This window comes from Hyla sarda, chromosome 2, assembly GCF_029499605.1.
Source record: "Hyla sarda isolate aHylSar1 chromosome 2, aHylSar1.hap1, whole genome shotgun sequence".
Taxonomy (NCBI): Eukaryota; Metazoa; Chordata; class Amphibia; order Anura; family Hylidae; genus Hyla; species Hyla sarda.
This window is the reverse complement of record NC_079190.1, coordinates 407,378,638-407,399,571: the sequence shown is the minus strand read 5'-3', so window position 1 is coordinate 407,399,571 and position 20,934 is coordinate 407,378,638. Positions and strand designations below refer to the sequence as shown.

Sequence of the window (20,934 nt, the reverse complement as noted above, 5' to 3'; positions counted from 1 at the left end):
TGGCATCTTAAATCCTATATTCAGACATTGTCAACAGTATCATGCACTTTATCACTAAGACTGATGTCTATCCAGGCACTTTCCTATTACAGAATACCACACACCTCCATGTTAGGTAGCAGTCTGCACTTTATGTTGAGGAGGGGTAGGTTAGGCATTCTCCATGTATAGGAGAGATATTATATATAGTCAATTTTGAGATTGGTAGTGCTCCCAAATATCTGTGGTGTGTTATGCTTCCTGTATAGTTGCTCGGCCTAAGCTCTGAGGTCCTCCATTTTTTGTATCCAGTTGGTTCATATTTTATCATAATTATAATAAAAGTTACATTTTATTGAAGTGGCATTGTGTTAACTCCCTTTTTTCTTTTGTTGTTATATAGAAAAAAAGGTAGTATATGGTACGCTATTTGCTTGTGTGTAGGCCCTTTGCAATAATAAGGCCACTGAAAAAGCGCATTTGTACGCAGAAAAACTTTTTTCTTTTCTTTAATACACCGGCAGGTGTATAACGTGTGGTATAACACTGAATTTAGCGCAGAGACAGAAAAAAAGGTGTTATATGGTACGCTATTTGCTTATATGTAGGCCTTTTGCAATGATAAGGTCACTGTTAAGCGTATTTGCATGCAGGAAAAAAGTTTTTTTTTTCCATATACCGGCAGGTGTATAACGTGTGGTATAACACTGAATTTAGCACAGAGAAAGAAAAAAAAGGTAGTATATGGTACGCTATTTGCTTGTATGTAGGCCCTTTGCAATGATAAGGCCACTGTTAAGCGTATTTGTACGCAGAAAAAACTATTTTTTCTTTAATACACCGGCAGGTGTATAACGTGTGGTATAACACTGAATTTAGCACAGAGACAGAAAAAAAGGTAGTATATGGTACGCTATTTGCTTGTATTTAGGTCCTTTGCAATTGTAAGGCCACTGAAAAAGCGTATTTGTTCGCAGGAAAAACTTTTTTTTTTTCTTTAATACACTGGCAGCTGTATAACGTGTGGTATAACACTGAATTTAGCACAGAGACAGAAAAAAAGGTGGTATATGGTACGCTATTTGCTTGTATGTAGGCCCTTTGCAATGATAAGGCCACTGAAAAGCGTATTTGTACGCAGGAAAACCTTTTTTTTTTTCTTTAATACACCGGCAGGTGTATAACGTGTGACATAACACTGAACTTAGCACAGAGACAAAAAAAAAAAAAGGTGGTATATGGTGCGCTATTTACTTGTATGTAGGCCCTTTGCAATGATAAGGCCACTGTTAAGCGTATTTGTACGCAGGAAAAACTTTTTTTTCTTTAATACACCGGTAGGTGTATAACGTGTGATATAACACTGAATTTAGCACAGAGACAGAAAAAAAGGTAGTATATAGTACGCTTTTTGCTTGTATGTAGGCCCTTTGCAATGATAAGGCCACTGTTAAGCGTATTTGTACGCAGGAAAAACTTTTTTTTTTCTTTCATACACCGGCAGGTGTATAACGTGTGATATAACACTGAATTTAGCACAGAGACAGAGTAACAGGTGAAAAATTGTAAAAAGGCACTAAAGTCCACACTAATATGACTTATTTCTGAACAGCAGCAGGACCCAACTGGGCAGCACCACAGAATTTTTTTTTTTTACAGGGATTAAACCCTAAATTGCACTCTGTCACACAATTGTGAGAATCAGATTTGTGGAGCAACAGAAAAAACTCAATTGGGCTGAAAAAAGAGGAGATTAGATGCTCCATACAGGTAAAACAGCTGTGAGATCTATGACGCAGGTGACTGCTATGCAGCACCTCTATGCCTGCTATATTGAGTAAGGAGAATACGAGGTTTTGCTAGAATCGTTCTCGGTCAGAACTGCAGCAACACTGTGCCCTGTGTCTTTCCCTAATGGTGATGTCACCGCTGCATATATGCTGTATAACGCAGTTGTATGCGATCAGCACACAGATGTGCAGTCACTTCCTTTCCCTATCTCGTGCATAGGAGAAATGACCAGAGGGAAGATAGCCGCCGATTATATAGGTCTGTTACATCACAGGGGTCATTGAACACTGATAGGCTGCATCTCACATGTGATTCAGGGTCAACCCAACTACCTTCATTCCCGCCGCTGTTTCCCGCCCTCTCATAATCCCTTGCCCCATGTACTCACATGTGGATCCGTTATCTTAGGTCTCTAATAGCCTCAAACCCTGTAAAATGGAGTTTAATGACGCGATTTGCGCGATAGAATCACGGTGATATTCATATTCGTTGCAAATCGAATTTTTCATGAAATTCGTAACGAATTCGGGTTTGTCAACTTCGATTCGCTCATCTCTAGTGGTATGCACTGATGAGGGCAGAAAAATGCTCTACAGTACATTTAAAAAAGTGAGTACTTTTGTCTGGACTTTCACCTTTCACAGTATGTAGGCCTTTGACAGATTAACAGGTAAAAAATAATACCCTACTTAAATTTACATATGCAGTATGCACTGATGAGGGCAGTAAAATGTGCTACAATATGCCGAAAAACTCTGTATATTTGTAAAACACCAGCCGGTGATTACTTTTGACTGTCCTTTCACAGTATGTACGTCCTTGACAGATTAACAGGTACAAAATAGTACACTATTTAGATGTAGGTACGTGGTATGCACTGATCAGGGCAGAAAAATGCTCTACAGTACACTTAAAAAAGTATCTGAGTACAACACCAGCCGGTGAGTACTTTTGCCTGGACTTTCACAGTATGTAGGCCCTTGAAAGATTAACAGGTAAAAAATAATACACTACTTAAATGTACGTATGCGGTATGCACTGATGAGGGCAGAAAAATGCTCTACAGTACCCTTAAAAAAAAACTTATTTTTGTAAAACACCAGCAGTACACAACAGAGCTGCAGTCCAAAAAAGCTGTGTACTAAACACAAAATTGCACTCTTACAGACTAGTATAACCAGCAGATGATTTTTGGTGGAACAAAGACACTGAATTGCGCTGAAAAAATTATTCTTGCCTCCTCTGCTAAGGTTTATGAAGTTGAGGCAGCTTGTTGAAATGTATGAGGCAACACACAGCTATCTGCCCCTCTCTGTAATACTATGCCAAAGAAAGTGACTGGGAGGTTAATGCCTGCAGCTGCAGTAAAAATCCTTTTCAGTAAAAAAAACAATGTTCTCCGTCCACGAGAACGCTGATGTTACTAGGAGGATGTTAAACGCTGCTGGACTGCGCTTTTCTCTGCTGTAGCACACACAGGCTCTGCGTCCTATGATCCTTCTGCAGTGTATTGTAATGAAGTGACTGGCCGCAAGATGGCTGCCGATTATATAGGGCTGTGACAACACAGGGGTGACTGGGTGCTGATAGGCTGCATCTTGCATGTGATTCAGGGTCATCCCGCCTACTTCCCTTCCCACCTTGCCTTCCCGCCTTCCCAGTGTTCCTTGCCCCATGTACTGACATGTGGATCCGCCATTTTAGATGCCCTGGAGTCTGCACCACAATAAATGAAGTTTAATGAAGCAATCATTGTGAATCGAATATGTCCTGAAATTCGTTACGAATTTGGGTTCGTCAGCTTCGATTCGCTCATCTTTAGCCTTATTCCTAGATTTGGAGCCTTATTGTGCCTTACTTTTTTTTTTTTTTTACAGATACGGCACTGGGCCTGCTTTCCTGTATCTGACAAAATAGTAAAGAATTTCTTTACTGTGCTAATTATTTTTTTAAAGGGGTACTCCGTTACCACATTTATTTGGTTATACAGCGTGATTGTGGCTAGTTGAGCCCTTTTGTAATTGGCATGTGTGACATATGTTCACAGCATATGTGGTGCAGGAAGTTCAGTCGTTTTTATGGCTGGTTGTTATGGTCATCCACACTCGCTGCCATGTCTGTTCCATGTTGGGGATAATACGTCTGGTCTGCGGGCGTTTTTTTTTTTCTAAGAAGGTGCTCGCCCTTTTCCCCTCCCATCTAATAAATATTCAGTGTGGACAATTGCTGGTCTCTGTAGATTGGTTCAGTGGTTCCTAGTCTCCATGCCGCCATCAATTGATATAAAGTTTTCTATGATCCACTGTGTGCAGAACAGTGCATGCCACTGTAGATACATGGTGTGGTAGCTATGGCCAGGGCCAATACATGTATTTTATGGCCCACTGGGTCAACAGCCTGCTCCGCCACAAATGAGGCCAGGAATTTTGTTTCGACACCTCCACGGTTGCAACGATCAGGTTCAACTGCTGACACCACTAGTGCTGCCATGCTGTGTTACATCTGCTGAGCCTAGGTGAGAAAAGCCACACAGCAGAGGAGCTGCTGCCCTGTCTGCAACAGGAAGTTTCACACTTGCTCTCCGGTTGTGATTGCTGACATTAGGAATTGTGGTCGCCGATAACTTCACAAGCATCGTCAAAGCACTGTGTGGTACACGTGCTAAATCTTGCCGTGAAACATCTCTTAAACCCCTGTGACGGTCTCATGCATGTGTTGGATATGTGCAGGAAAGTGGTCATTTGATTCAGCCGTTCATATGCTTTTTAACATGCCTTCCTTCACCTACAGCACCAAAACGGTCTACCTCAACAACGCCTCATTTGTGATGTTTAAGCACCATGGAACGCAACATTACATATGTTAGACTACCTGTACCAGCAGCACAAAAAGGTGACAGACTTCCTAATGCAGCAGAATGACAATCTTTCCAGCCAGTGTGACTTTCAGCTGCGGGATCGGCAGCAAATCAGGGACACCAGCCGCATGCTCCGGCCTTTTGAGGAGGCTACCAGGTTTGTCAGCAAGAAGCGGAAATAGGGACATAATGCTACTGATATTCTTTTTACAGCAATTGTTAAAGGTCATTATTGAAGAAGAAGGGATGGAGGAGAGTTCCAATATGGCTGGCAGCTGTACAGATGTTCTCCTTTAGGAGGAGGACTTGGATGAAGAAAAAGTGGAAAAAGTGGGACCTGAGGAGGACTTGGCTATGGACTCTATGGAAGTGATAGGTGACTAGGACTTTTTGCAAGGCGACACTGGTAATGAGGAGGACCATGACTAACCTTGGCCGTATGCGATGGAGGCAGAATAAGCCAGGCCCTCAGAGAAGCTTGCAAGGATGGCTAGCTGCATATTTTCTTGCATGCGCAGTGACAAGCATATTACCAGCTTAAAGGAAAGAAGTGACTACTGGATAGCATCACTCTTAGGGAATTTTTCTCGCATTTTCTCGCATTTTTCTCGCATTCTGAGGACTTCTGGGTCACCAGATTGGACCATTGGCCGGAACTTGCCCAGTTTGCCCTGGGTGTTCTGTTTTGTCCACCCTCTAGTGTCACTTCAGCGACAGTGTTCAGTGCAGCAGGCCGCATCATCACCCTGAAGTGAACAAGATTGTCAACCAACAATGTGGAAAACCTGCCATTCATCAAAATGAATCAAGCATCGATCAGTGAGGCCTTTAAAAGTCCTGTGCCAGATGCCACTGATTAGACACTACTACCGCCACCCCAATACTTCCCTACTGAGGAAGGGTTCGTTTTTAGCACCCTAGGCCATTACCCTGTCTGAACAGAGCGCCAATACATGCACTACCTGAATCCAAGCCGGCACGGAAGAACTTAATACAAACCACCTGCTGTAACCAACTAACCTCTCTCACCAAGTGCACCGCAAGCTTGCTGCTTTTACCATCTGAATCAAGTGAGAGTCCGATACCTGTATTGGCGTTTGCTGACACCATGGACCGCACACAAGGGAGCCCCTTGCCGGAATCCTCCATCCGCCCATGCACCTACGCCGGAACCATTGCGGAGATCACATCGCTTGCTTCCATTGGCCCGTCGCAGTGTGGGACCAGCAGCCACGGTGAGATCGAGCCATTTATTTATCAAAAGACTGTGGGCAATACAGTATAGAAGTGACTTTGCTTTATCCATCATTAGCACTGGATCACTATTTTCCCCACTATAAGTGCCGGACTAACGGTCCTCACTTATTTTTTTTATCCTGTCATTAGGGCCCAATGACAGTATGATAATATTAATGCTCTGATAAGTCTTTTATCTATGTAATAGTTTTTTTTATTAAAATTTGCATTTTTTCATAGCCATCTGTCTGAAAATGTATTCATTGTGTACCCAGCAGGGTGATATTTTTGAGGTGTGGTCAATCTTTGCTTTTGATCTTTTTCCCATTGGATCGGTGGGCATCGATCTTTTAACCACATTTAACCTTGAATACCTGGTTGTGAGCTGCACACACATTTTCTCCAGGGTTTAGAATATGTTGGGGCTTATTTTAGTGCTGGTTTGTGTTGACCTGAGCCGAATCGAACTGACAATTTTGAAAAAGTTCTGTGAAACTGGCGAAACAAACTTTTAAAAAGTTTTCTCATCTTTAGTTATGATGCTCGGTTAAAATTACTGACAGTGCGGATAATGCCCATGTTTCAAAGCTATGTACAAAATTTACCTGTATACACCATCAAATATTTCTTTTGAAGATATCCCAAAAGTCCTTTCATACTGAGGTTTTCCTTCCCTTTAATACATAAAGAAACATAACTTGGTTAGATTTATAGTTTCCAAATATTTCATTACTTTCACTTTTATGTCTAGTTATCTGGCATCTCCATTCATGTACAAACACCATCACTATTTTGTGGATAATATCTATGCTTTGGTAATGTACAACATATTCCTCTCCACGTGAGAGGAAGGCAGTCCAGCTAAAAGGAGCCCGGACATGGACTGAAAATTTCCTGCAGCTTGAAGAGTGTCTAGCGTGTCCACAAGAAGGTGCACCTTGGGTGATTTACTTTGATTTATTTTGTATTTTTTCTATTTTTGGCAATACATACTAAAGAAATTGTGAATTTATGCAAGATATTCACTAAAGCAAATAAGAAAAACTAGAAAGTTGTGTGTGGCGTTTAATTCTTACTGCTATTTGGACTTTAAGTGAGTTGTGAGCTCTCTCTACAAACGCATTACACCCACCAGGTGTGAACAGGTGACTGTGAATACATTTTGGTAGTAAAAAAGACAGTCAGGGAGGCCCAGTTCTCTGTCAGTTTTGTGCCTGGTCACAATGCATCAGGATATTCTAGGGTGTTTGTGGGCACAAGCAGAGCCAGACAGGTGTGAAGAGAGTCCCCCAAAGAAGGTAGAGAAGCCTAGGGAGCACATTTATTTTTATGATGTTGATTCTCCCCAGCCAAGAAAAGTCTTTTCACTCCCATCTGGCCAAATCTGCTTTAATGGAGTGTAGTAAGGGAGAGAAGTTGAGACGGAAAATGTCTTTAAGATCACTGAGAACCTGAACACCCAAATAAGAGGGCACCACTTAAAGCGGTAGTTATTGCGCAATTGACGAACAGTCTCTGGGGGAGGGATATATTAAGCGCCTCACTCTTAGAAGAGCTTAATTTATAGTTGGAGAGTTTAGCAAAAGTGTGTATAGTGGAGAGCAGGGAGGGGAGAGAAGTGAGAGGGGACAAAAAAAAAAAGTAAAAGGTCATCCATAAAAGCAGAGCATTTGAAATGGCATGAGGACACTTGGAGACCCCTGACATCGGGATTCTTCTGGATCGCTACAAGGAGTTGCTCCATGCACAACACAAATAGAAGAGGTGATAAAGGGCACCTCTGCCTAGTATGATGACAAATGTTGAAAGGGGAAGATAATTGGCCATTAATCTTAATTTGGGCTTGGGGATCAGTATAAAGTGCCATTATACATGCAAGCATCTGTGAGCCCAAACCAATCTGGGACAGAGTGGCCCTAAGAAAGCCCCAGCCCACACGATCAAAGGCCTTCTCCGCATCTAGAGAAAGCAGGCAAAGAGGTATATTGGCCTTATGAGCGTGATGTTTAGCAGAAAAGTTCTTCCGAGTGTTATCTCTAGCCTCCCTGCCGCGGATGAAGCTCACCTGGTGAATGTGAACTAGGGCTGTCATGTGAGAAGCCAGTCTATTTGCAATCAATTTGGCAAATTTGGTGTCTGTATTGAGTAAAGAAATAGGGCGATAGCCCTGGCATAGCATAAGGTCCTTCCCTTCCTTTGGGATCACAGTGATAAAGGCACGTAGAAAGGACTGCGGGGGAGGGGAGGAGTCGGAGACCACATTGAAAGCAGAGAGAAGAGGGGAAGACAGTTCTGACCACCGGAGTTTGTAAAACTTAGCTGTATAGCCATCTGGTCCAGGGCTCTTGCCCGTAGGCAGGGATGTTATGGTTGAGTGCAGCTCCTCCAGTGAGAACGGCGCCTCCAGAGAGGAAAGACATCTTCAGGGCGTAAAGGCAGCGCAGTTGAATTGATGTAAGGCTGAAGGGAATGGGGAGATGTACCAGTTGGGGAAGCAGCACCAGGGGCAGATAAATGATAAAGAGCAGCATAATACGAGCGAAAGGCTTCAAGGACATCCAGTGTCAGGTAGGCAAGGGAACCCGATGAGCCACGAATAGCTGGGACAAAGAGGGGAGATCTGTTCTCTATAAGAGCCCTCGCCAACATCCTGATAGACTTATTCCCCCATTCGTAAAATATGTTGTCCATGATTTGTCTGTTGTAATGGTGTTTCACATTCAACAAGGCTAAAAGCTCTTGGCGAATGAGAATGATATCCCAGAGGGCACTTTCCAGTTGGGAATGTTTATGCAGAGATTCTAGGGAGTGTAATTCAAGGTGGAGAGAAGACAGTTTAGCCAACGCCTCCCTTTTCAACCTCGTCCCATGTTTCACTCCAGGACTCAGTGTGAAAATGAGATATGGTCTCCTTCAGTTCCTGGATGCACAGAGAGTCCAGGATAAGGGATTCATTTAGTTTCCAAGTGGAATTGGGTTTGGAGTAAGAGGGAAGGGTGAAAGTTAACAGAACAGGCGAGTGGTCTGAGAAGGTAATCGATCAGCCTTTAACCGATGGCACGAGGGGGAGAGGGCAAAAGATGTAATCAATCTGACTAAAAGAGTTATGGGGGTGAAAATAAAAAGTATACTCATAGTCATGGGGATTTAGAGTGCGCCAGAAATCGTTTAACTGCAATGCATGAAGTCTTGTACGCATGGTACGTAGTTTACGGTAAGAAAGAAGGGAGGGACCGGAAGAGGTATCTAGTTGAGGGAGTAGGGGAAGGTTGACGTCTCCACAAAGCAATATCTGACCAGTTGCAAAAGCGGATAAGGCTTCCAGTGTTTTGACAAGAAAGGTTACTTGGTTGCGGTTAGGTGCATAAATAGAGGCAATCGTGATCTGATGACCCGAGGGGTCACAATTAGCAAAAATATAGTGGGCGCTAAAGGTCAATAGCTGTGTCTAAAATGGAAATAGGGAGGGATTTGTGAAATGCTAAAGATACCCCCTTAGTTTGCATATCAGGGTTTGTACCATGGAGCCAGGTCGAGTAATATCTAGTGGGGAGTGTAGGGAGATGGCCGTCCTTAACTCCTTAAGGACCAAGGACGTATGAGTACGTCCTTGGTACCGCTCCCGTGATATAACGCAGGGTCCCACGGTGACCCCGCATCATATCACGGCGGGCCCGGCGTCATAGTGAAGCCGGGACCCGCCTCTAATAGCGCGCAGCACTGATCGCGGTGCCGCACGCTACTAACCCTTTAGCCGCGCGCTCAAAGCTGAGCCACGTGGCTAAAAGTGAAAGTAAAAGTGCCCGGCTAGCTCAGGGAGCTGTTCTACAGGAGGAAGGTCTCTTAACTTCCTTCCTGCAGTCCGATCGCTGATTGAATGCTTCAAGCCTGAGATCCAGGCTTGAGCAATCGCCGAAAACCCTGATCAATGCATCCCTATGGAGATGCATTGAACACAGTTAAAGATCAGTAAATGCCGCTATGGGGGCTATAATATTGCAAAAGAAAAGTGTAAAAAAAAATCACTAACCCTTTGAATTATCCCTTCCACTAATAAAAGTTTGAATCACCCGGCATTTCCAATAATAAAAAAAAAAAACGGTGTAAATAAAAACAAAAATAAACATATGTGTATCGCCGCATGCGGAAATGTCCGATTTAAAAAAAATATACAGCTAATTAAACCTCACGGTCAATGGCGTACGCGCAAAAAAATTCCAAAGTCCAAAATACCGTATTTTTGGTCACTTTTTATATCATGAAAAGATGAATAAAAAGCGATAAAAAAGTCAGATCAATGCAAAAATGGTACCGACAAAAACTTCAGATCACGGCGCAAAAAATGAACCCTCATAGAGCCCTGAACACGGAAAAATAAAAAAGTTACAGGGGTCAGAAGATGACAATTTTGAACGTATACATTTTCCTTCATGTAGTTATGATATTTTCTAACCTACACAAGTAGGGTATCATTTTAACCGCGTGGACCTAGAGAATAAAAATAAAGTGTCATTTTTACCGAAAAATGTACTACGTAGAAACGGAAGCCCCCAAAATTTACTAAATGGCTGTATTTTTTCAATTTTGTCGCACAACGATTTTTTTTCTCGTTTCGCCGTCGATTTTTGGGTAAAATGACTGATATCATTACAAAGAAGAATTAGTGGCGCAAAAAATAAGCCATAATACAGATTTTTAGGTGCAAAATTTTAAGAGTTATGTTTTTTTAAAGGTAAGGAGGAAAAAACGAAAGAGCAAAAACCGAAAAACGCCCGGTCCTTAAGGGGTTAACCACTTAAGCACCCAGGGCCTACAGGTACACCCTGACGCCCAGTACTTAAAAGGGTAGTCCAGTGCTGAAAAAAAAAGAGATAAGTTTCAGATCTCGGGGTCCGACCGCTGGGGCCCCCACGATCTCCTGTACCGGGCCCTGGCTCGCTGGCCAGATAGTGGGTGTCAACCACCGCATGAAGTGGTGGCTGACACAACCCCTCAATACATCGCTATGGCAGAGCTGGAGAATGCCGAAGGAAGCACAGAGAAAGATACTTGGAGCTTGCCTGCAGTAATCAGAAGACATTGGTGAATTCATAACAGGATAAAATTTATAAATATAAGAATAGATCTTTATAAAAAAAGGAGTTTTTAGATAAAAGTACAGCATTTTTATGAATACATGTTCTATCTGTTTTATCTTCTCCTAGTAAAGCTGGATGCTAATAAGCACACTATGTGTGTCATTCATCTTTCACAGACTCCTGAATGTCTGATCAAATTCTTTGTCATTCAGGAGTCCGAGAAAGCTTTGACTATTTCAGCATGCTGGGAGTGGTATTTTAGTAACAACTGAAGCTGCAATGTTTGTAAAATAACTGTAGTTTTGTATACACTCAATAGAAATCTCCTATACTGGATACCGGTATGCTTTACGGCCGGAATCCAGTATGCTGTAAAATCTAGACTAGTCTGTCTGGCTAAAAGACAGGCGACCCCTAGTGGTCATCCGTCGCGTACCATTGGCGATTGATTGCTGCAAGCCTAAGATCCAGGCTTGAGCAATCGACCGCCTATAACACTGATAAATGCAAAGCATTGGCTTTGTAGAGATCAGTGTAAAAGATCAGTGTGTGCAGTTTTATAGCCCCCTATGGGAGCTATAATACTGGGAAAAAAAAGTGAAAAAAAAATTATAATAATAGTTTGAATCACCCCCCTTTTCCCATAAAAAAAACAGTGTAAATAAAAATAAACATATGTGGAAATGGAAATTTCCAGATTATGAAAAATATATCATTAATTAAACCGCACGGTCAATGGCGTACGTGCAAAAAAATTCCAAAGTCCAAAGTAGCGTATTTTTGGTCATTTTTTATATCATGAAAAAATGAATAAAAAGCGATCAAAAAGTCTGATCAATAAAAAAATGATACCAATAAAATCATCAGATCACGGCACAAAAAAAGAGATCTCATACCGGCCCATACGCGGAAAAATAAAAAAGTTACAGGGGTCAGGAGATGAAAATTTTTATGTGAGAGTGTGATGTCACGCTCTGCCCCCTCAATGCAAGCCTATTGGAGGGGGTGTAACAGCTGTCACGTCGATGTCTTAGCGCCGGAGTACCCCTTTAAGATATTTACAAATCTGTTTTAACTTTCTGGCACCAGTTGATTTTTTAAAATTTGTTCTCCACCGGAGAACCCCTTTAAAAACATATAAAGGTTGAGAATTTTAACAGCATGTAAATAGTGTCTAATAATTACATAAGGAACAATATATTACAAGTTTGGTGTGGTGACAGGTACTCTTTAAGGACGAAGCCCATTTTGACCTTAAGGACCAGAGCATTTTTTTGCAATCTGAAACTTTATGCATTAATAACTCTGATATGCTTTTACTTGAGTTTACGAGATTTTTTTTTTGTAATGAAAACTGCACCCCTCAAAGTATTCAAAATGACATTCAGACAGTTTGTTAATCCTTTAGGTGTTTCAAAGGAATAGCAGCAAAGTGGAGAAGAAAACTCAAAATCTCCATTTTTTTACACTGACATGTTCTTGTATGTAAAGATGTAAAGTGCTCTGTAGGTGCACTAGAGGGCTCAGAAAGGAAAGAGCAACAATAGGCTTTTGGAGAGCAAATTTTGCTGAAATGGTTTTTGGAGGGCATGTCACATTAAGGAAACCCCCATGATGTCAGAACGGTAAAAACCCCCACATGGCACACTATTTGAGAATCTACACCCCTCAAGGAACGTAACAAGGGGAACAGTGAGCCTCACAGGTGTTTGATGGCTTTTCGTTAAAGTCAGGCATAAAAATGAAAAATTTCATTTTATTTTTGTTTATTTTTACCAAAATGCAGGTGTTACCCCAAATTTTTCATTTTCACAAGGGGTAATAGGAGAAAAAGTCCCCCAAAATTTGTAACCCCATTTCTTCTGAGCATGAACGTACCCCATATGTGGACATAAAGTGCTCTGCAGGCGCACTACAAGGCTCAGAAGAGAAGGAGCAACATTGTAAGTAAGGAAATACCTCTAATGTGGATGCAAAGTGCTCTGTAGGTGCACTAGAGGGCTCAGAAGGGAAAGAGCAACAATAGGCTTTCGGAGAGCGAATTTTGCTGAAATGGATTTTGGGGGGCATGTTGCATCTAAGAAGTCCCCAGGGTGCCAGAACAGCAAAAAAAAAAAAAAAAAAAAAAAAACACATGGCACACTATTTGGGAAACTACACCCCTCAAGAAACATAGCAAGGGGTACAATGAGCATTTACAACCCACAGGTGTGACAGCTAATCATTGACCCCTTCCCACTATAGGACGTATGCATACATCCAAGCATCCGACAAGTTCGCGCAATTGGACGTATGCATACGTTAAAGCGATCTCCTGCGCTGCCAAGGGCAGCGCAGGAGATTTGGCCGGGACCCGGCTGTTAATCGCAGCCGGAGTCCCGCCGCAGCTGCCGCAGCTGCCGGGGGCTCAATCGCGTCGGTCCCGGCAGCATTAACCCCCTAGATGCCGTGATCAATCCTGATCACGGCATCTACGGTGCTGACAGGGGGAGCGCTCTCCCCCTGTTCACCAACGGTGGTGCAGCGATATGATCGCGGGTTGCCTTTGGTTGCTATGGCAGCAGGAGGTCAGATCATGACCTCCTGTCTGCCTGCTACGGAAGCCAGTGATATCAAGCCAGAGGCTGGATTGCACAGGCTGTAGTGTGTGCAGCTCATCAGGTCATACTGTGCTGCAGTACAAATGTATTGCAGCATAGTATAACCTGTAAAAAGTGTAAAAAAAAAAATGTCCCTTTCCCAATAAAAGCCCTGTATTATCACCAAAAAAGATCATAAACACAAATCATATACATATAGGTATTGCCACAGATATCCCGCACGGTGAACGCCGTAAAAAAAACATATAAAAAAGCGCAAAATTTGCCAATTTTGGTACAAATAGCGGAATAAAAAAGATCAAAAGGTAGCACGTAGCACAAAAATGATACTAATAAAAAGTAAAGCTAAACCCGCAAAAAATAAGCGCTTACTCAATGGCGTCGGACGAAAAATAAAAAAGTTACGGCTGTTGGAAAATGAATGGCAGAAAAAGAAAAATAATTAATCGTACTGACCCACAGAATAAATATAATATTACTTTACCGCACAGTGTACACCATTAAAAAAAAATTTAAACGCCAGAAATTTTCCAGTTTTTTACAATATTTTGAAGTTTTTCACAAAAAAATGCTGCATGTGTCAACAAAAATGCACCACTTATATAAAGTACAATATGTCACGAATAAACAATCTCAGAATTACTCTGCTCAGAAAAAGTGTTCTAAAGTTATTACCATTTAAAGATATACATGTAAAATTTAAAGAGTCTTGTCATTGAGGTAAAAAATGGGTCCGTCATTAAGGGGTTAAAGTTGGACATGAAAAAATCTAATTTTCATTTTCATGGACCACTGTTCCAAAACTCTGCCAGACACCTGTGCGGTGTAAATGCTCACTGCACCCTATGTTATGTTCCTTGAGGGGTGTAGTTTCCAAAATGGGATCATACGTGGGTGTTTTTTTTTTCTTTAGCATTTCCAATGCAAATCACCAATTTGGGCCTCAAATGTACATGTGCGCTCTCACTCCTGAGCCCTGTTAAGCACTCTCACTCCTGAGCCCTGTTGTCTGCCCACAGAGCACTTTAAATCCACATTTGGGGTATTTTCATACTCGGGAGAAATTGTGTTTTGGGGTCTTTTTCTCCTTTTACCTCATGTGAAAATGAAAAGTATGGTGCAACACTATCATGTTAGGGAAAAAAATTAATTTTGTTTATACTAACATGCTGGTGTAGCCCCCAACTTTTCCTTTTCATAAGGGGTGAAAGGAGAAAAAGCCTGAGGCCTGAATTAGGGATTTGCATAGGGGTAGACCCAGATGGAAGCATGGCATTTGCCTTTGCCACCAAAAATACCCCACGGCAGTGTTTTCCAAACAAGGTGCCTCAAGCTGTTGAAAAACTCCCAGCATGCCTGGAAAATCAATTTTTTTCGCAACAGCTGGAGGCTCCATTTTGGAAACAGTGCCATACGGGACGTTGTTAATTTTTATGGGGGGGAGGGGGATGTAACTGTTTAAGGGTGTGTGTATTTGTACTGTTTTACTCTTTATTTTTTGTAGTGTAGTGTTTTTAGGGTACACTTCTATGGGCAGGGGTTTACAGCGAGTTTCCCGCTGGGAGTTTGAGCTGTGGCAGAAAATTTGCTGCAGCTCAAACTTGCATTGGCAAACTCACTGTAAACCCCCGCCCATGTGAATGTACCCTGTACATTCACGGGGGGGGGGGGGGGAGGGGGCAAACCACCAGCTGCTGCAAAACTACAACCCCCAGCATGCAATTACAGACCGTGCATGATGGGAGTTGTAGTTTTGCCACAGCTGGAGGCTGCCTCCCGGCCTATCTACCTACCTAACTTACTTGCTGTCTATTTACCTAACCACCTGGCTGCCTACCTACCTAGCTCACTGTCTACCTACCTTCTCACCTACCCACCTGGCTGCCTACCTACTCACCTAGCTCCCTACCTACCAAACTGTCTGTCTACCTGCCCACCCACCCTCCTTACTGGCTTTCTACCTAGATAGCTAGCTACCTACCTAGCTGTCTACCTACTCACCCACCTGACTGTCTATTTACATAGCTAGCTACCTGGCTATCTATCCATCCAACTACCTACCTAGCAATCTACCTAGCTACCTACCTAGCTAGGCAATATCCTACCTAGATAGCTACCTACCTGGCAACCTACCTAGCTACATACGGTCTACCTACGTAGCTAGCTAGCTTAAAAATAATATATATACTTTATTATCAAATCTCATAAAAAACAGCTCTCAAAATCTGGATATGTGAGGAGCCCAAATATGAGCTGAGCAATTACAGAGGGGCATGTACATATATAATAATGATATTAACCAGGGTGCACCTTTATGCTGTCTTGCATAAAATTTCCACAGATAGTAAGGGATAACACATACTAGAACTGGCTCAAAGCATCCAGCTTATGCACTGCCTATGTGCTAAAATTAGAACAGGACCGTCCCAAACTCTATAACTTAGTAAAGTGCCAAAGCTACTTTTAACAATTTGCAACAGTCCCTTGAGAAAGTGTGTAACAAAACGGTGTAGGGGAACAGAGAAGCATGAATAATGGGTAAGCACACAGGCATCTTATGATCCCTGCTTGCACTTTATTTTTAAAAGTAGCTTTGGCACTTTACTAAGTTATAGAGTTTGGGACAGTCCTGTGCTGATTTTAGCTCATAGTAAGTGCAAAAGCTGGCGACTTACTAATAATGTGGCTTCCTCAAAGGGCGTGAGCAAACGGCAGGTGTCATGTATGAGCTGCCACTGGTTGACATTGAAGTTACACAGGGGAGTTCCCCTATCCGCTTGGATCATCAAGAAATCGGTGATGGCTTTTCTCTGTTCGTATAGTTGGTCCAACCTATGGAGGATGGAATTCCAACGTGTGGCAACGTCACAAATCAGACTATGTTGTGGGATACCGTTCTGATGCAGCAGCTCAAGGAGGGTGTGCTTTTCGATGTACGAGTGGCTGAAGTGCATGCAAAGTTTCCTTCCCATTGTTAGGATGTCTTGCAAAATGGGATCATACGTGGGTGTTTTTTTTTTCTTTAGCATTTCCAATGCAAATCACCAATTTGGGCCTCAAATGTACATGTGCGCTCTCACTCCTGAGCCCTGTTAAGCACTCTCACTCCTGAGCCCTGTTGTCTGCCCACAGAGCACTTTAAATCCACATTTGGGGTATTTTCATACTCGGGAGAAATTGTGTTTTGGGGTCTTTTTCTCCTTTTACCTCATGTGAAAATGAAAAGTATGGTGCAACACTATCATGTTAGGGAAAAAAATTAATTTTGTTTATACTAACATGCTGGTGTAGCCCCCAACTTTTCCTTTTCATAAGGGGTGAAAGGAGAAAAAGCCTGAGGCCTGAATTAGGGATTTGCATAGGGGTAGACCCAGATGGAAGCATGGCATTTGCCTTTGCCACCAAAAATACCCCACGGCAGTGTTTTCCAAACAAGGTGCCTCAAGCTGTTGAAAAACTCCCAGCATGCCTGGAAAATCAATTTTTTTCGCAACAGCTGGAGGCTCCATTTTGGAAACAGTGCCATACGGGACGTTGTTAATTTTTATGGGGGGGAGGGGGATGTAACTGTTTAAGGGTGTGTGTATTTGTACTGTTTTACTCTTTATTTTTTGTAGTGTAGTGTTTTTAGGGTACACTTCTATGGGCAGGGGTTTACAGCGAGTTTCCCGCTGGGAGTTTGAGCTGTGGCAGAAAATTTGCTGCAGCTCAAACTTGCATTGGCAAACTCACTGTAAACCCCCGCCCATGTGAATGTACCCTGTACATTCACGGGGGGGGGGGGGGGGGAGGGGGCAAACCACCAGCTGCTGCAAAACTACAACCCCCAGCATGCAATTACAGACCGTGCATGATGGGAGTTGTAGTTTTGCCACAGCTGGAGGCTGCCTCCCGGCCTATCTACCTACCTAACTTACTTGCTGTCTATTTACCTAACCACCTGGCTGCCTACCTACCTAGCTCACTGTCTACCTACCTTCTCACCTACCCACCTGGCTGCCTACCTACTCACCTAGCTCCCTACCTACCAAACTGTCTGTCTACCTGCCCACCCACCCTCCTTACTGGCTTTCTACCTAGATAGCTAGCTACCTACCTAGCTGTCTACCTACTCACCCACCTGACTGTCTATTTACATAGCTAGCTACCTGGCTATCTATCCATCCAACTACCTACCTAGCAATCTACCTAGCTACCTACCTAGCTAGGCAATATCCTACCTAGATAGCTACCTACCTGGCAACCTACCTAGCTACATACGGTCTACCTACGTAGCTAGCTAGCTTAAAAATAATATATATACTTTATTATCAAATCTCATAAAAAACAGCTCTCAAAATCTGGATATGTGAGGAGCCCAAATATGAGCTGAGCAATTACAGAGGGGCATGTACATATATAATAATGATATTAACCAGGGTGCACCTTTATGCTGTCTTGCATAAAATTTCCACAGATAGTAAGGGATAACACATACTAGAACTGGCTCAAAGCATCCAGCTTATGCACTGCCTATGTGCTAAAATTAGAACAGGACCGTCCCAAACTCTATAACTTAGTAAAGTGCCAAAGCTACTTTTAACAATTTGCAACAGTCCCTTGAGAAAGTGTGTAACAAAACGGTGTAGGGGAACAGAGAAGCATGAATAATGGGTAAGCACACAGGCATCTTATGATCCCTGCTTGCACTTTATTTTTAAAAGTAGCTTTGGCACTTTACTAAGTTATAGAGTTTGGGACAGTCCTGTGCTGATTTTAGCTCATAGTAAGTGCAAAAGCTGGACGTTTTGAGGCAGTTCTAGTACGTGTTATCTCTTACTACCTGCGGAAAATTTATGCAAGACAGCATAAAGGTGCTCCATGGTCAATTATTAGATATATACATGCTCCTCTGTAATTGCTTGGCCCATTTTGAGAGCTGTTTTTAATGAGATTTGATTATAAACTAGATAGCTAGCTACCTAGCTGTCTACCCACCCACCTAGCTACTTACCTTGGTAATATCCTACCTGGATGGCTACCTACCTGGCAACCTCCCTAGCTACATACCTGTTACGCCGAGCGCTCCGGGTCCCTGCACCTCCCCGGAGCGCTCGCGGCGTTCGTCTCTGTGCAGCGCCTGCTGGACTCCTCCTTCCTTTGCCCGTCCCTGAGCAACCATGGTCCCAAATTGCCATGGATTTCATTACTGATCTGCCCATATCCCATGGCAACACCGTCATCTGGGTGGTCGTTGATAGTTTTTCCAAAATGGCACACTTCATTCCGCTTCCTGGTCTTCCTTCTGCGCCACAGTTGGCGAAGCAATTTTTTCTGCATATTTTTCGCCTTCACTGGCTTCCCACACATATCGTCTCGGATAGAGGCATTCAATTTGTGTCGAAATTTTGGAGAGCTCTCTGTAACCAATTAAAAATCAAATTAAATTTCTCGTCCTCCTATCACCCCCAATCCAATGGACAAGTAGAGAGAGTAAACCAGATTCTTGGTGACTACCTGCAACATTTTGTCTCCTCCTGCCAAGACGATTGGGTCGACCTTCTGCCCTGGGCTGAATTCTCGTACAATTTCAAAAATTCTGAGTCCTCTGCCAAATCCCCATTCTTTGTGGTGTACGGCCGTCACCCTCTGCCCCCCCTCCCCATTCCCACTTCTTCTGGACTTCCTGCTGTAGATGAAGTAACCCAGGATTTCTCTGTCATCTGGAAGGAGACTCAAAAGTCGCTCCTACTGGCCTCGTCTAGTATGAAGAGACATGCAGATAAGAAGAGAAGAACTCCTCCTGTCTTCGCCCCTGGGGACAAAGTGTGGCTCTCTGCCAAATATATCCGGTTTTGTGTTCCTAGCTACAAGCTGGGTCCACGTTACCTTGGACCATTTAAAGTCAAGAGTCAAATAAATTCTGTCTCCTACAAGCTTCTTCTTCCTCCTTCTCTTCGTATTCCTAACTCCTTTCATGTTTCCCTTTTCAAACCTCTCGTTCTTAACCGCTTTTCCCCCAAGGTCACCACTCCTGCTCCTGTCTCTGGCTCCTCTGATGTCTTCACAGTAAAGGAAATCCTCGCCTTCAAGGTAGTCAGAGGTAAAAAAAAAATATTCTCGTTGACTGGGAGAATTGTGGCCCCGAAGAGAAGTCTTGGGAGCCCGAGGACAATATCCTCGACAAGGGACTTATCCATAGGTTCCTGGGCTCCAAAAAGAGGGGGAGACCAAAGGGGGGGGTACTGTTACGCCGAGCGCTCCGGGTCCCTGCTCCTCCCCGGAGCGCTCGCGGCGTTCATCTCTGTGCAGCGCCCCGGTCAGACCCGCTGACCGGGAGCACTGCACTGGTGCCAACGGCGGGGATGCGATCCGCGTAGCGGGACGCGCCCACCCGTGGGTCGCATCCCAATCTCCTCACCTGCCCCGTCCTTTGTCTGTTCAATCCAGGCATGCGCGGCCCCGCTCTCTAGGGTGCGCGCGCCGGCTCTCTGAGATTTAAAGGGCCAGTGCACCATTGATTGGTGCCTGGCCCAATCAGTACCTGCACCTGCGCCATTTGTATAAAAACCCACTTCCCCTTCCTGTCCTTGCTGGATCTTGTTGCGTTGTGCCCTGTGAAAGCGTTTAGTGTGTTCCCAAGCCTGTGTACCCAGACCTTCTGCTGTTGCCCCTGACTGCGACTCTTGCTGCCTGCCCTGACCTTCTGCTACGTCCGACCTTGCTCCTGCCTTGTCCCTGTGTACCGCACCTGTCTCAGCTGTCAGCTGGGGTTGAGTCGCTATCGGGTGGAACGACCTGGGGGTTACCTGCCGCTGCAAGTCCATCCCGCTTTGCGGCGGGCTCTGGTGAAAACCAGTAACCCCTTAGATTCCGTTCCCCTGGTACGGCCCACGTCATCACCTCACTGACACAGAGGATCCACCACCAGTGTCCTCGCTGCATACCAGTCCGGATCCTGACAATACCTATCGGGATGTCTACCTACGTAGCTAGCATTGTGGAATGACTCATGGACAAGCCTGATACACCCCTCACATTATATACAGTAGTGTGTAGTGCGGGAGGAGGTTGACAGAGCCGGCAGCAGCGGGCACGTTTATATATAAAGTATATGACTGTACTGCCCTGATGATGGTCTTGCATGTACATATAGGAAGGAAATGTTGGTAAATTCCACTTTACATGGCACGTCATGCCACCCTCCCCATGTACCAAAAAAATCTGCCTCTTGGGGGACGTGATATGAGCATGGAGGAATTGTTCTAGAGAAACTGAAACTAGAGGATCTGTTCTAGAAGCAGGAGATTGAATTGATTGACTGGAGATTGTCTCAGTGAGGGTACATTGATTGGCCCATTAGGAGAGAAAAAAATATGGCTAAGAATAGGAATATGATCTTTTGCAGGGCCAA

General features: G+C 43.6%; 1 protein-coding gene across 3 annotated transcripts in view; it reads right to left on the bottom strand.

Moving 5' to 3' along the window:
- The window catches only part of LOC130356829 (acetylserotonin O-methyltransferase-like), a 176,349-nt gene that overhangs the window by 36,704 nt on the left and 118,711 nt on the right, over positions 1-20,934 (bottom strand). For all 3 annotated transcript variants that reach the window (XM_056558822.1, XM_056558823.1, XM_056558821.1), the window contains one exon: positions 6,469-6,537. In XM_056558822.1, the coding sequence (XP_056414797.1) occupies positions 6,469-6,537 (69 nt within the window). The remainder of the gene's footprint in view (positions 1-6,468; positions 6,538-20,934) is intronic.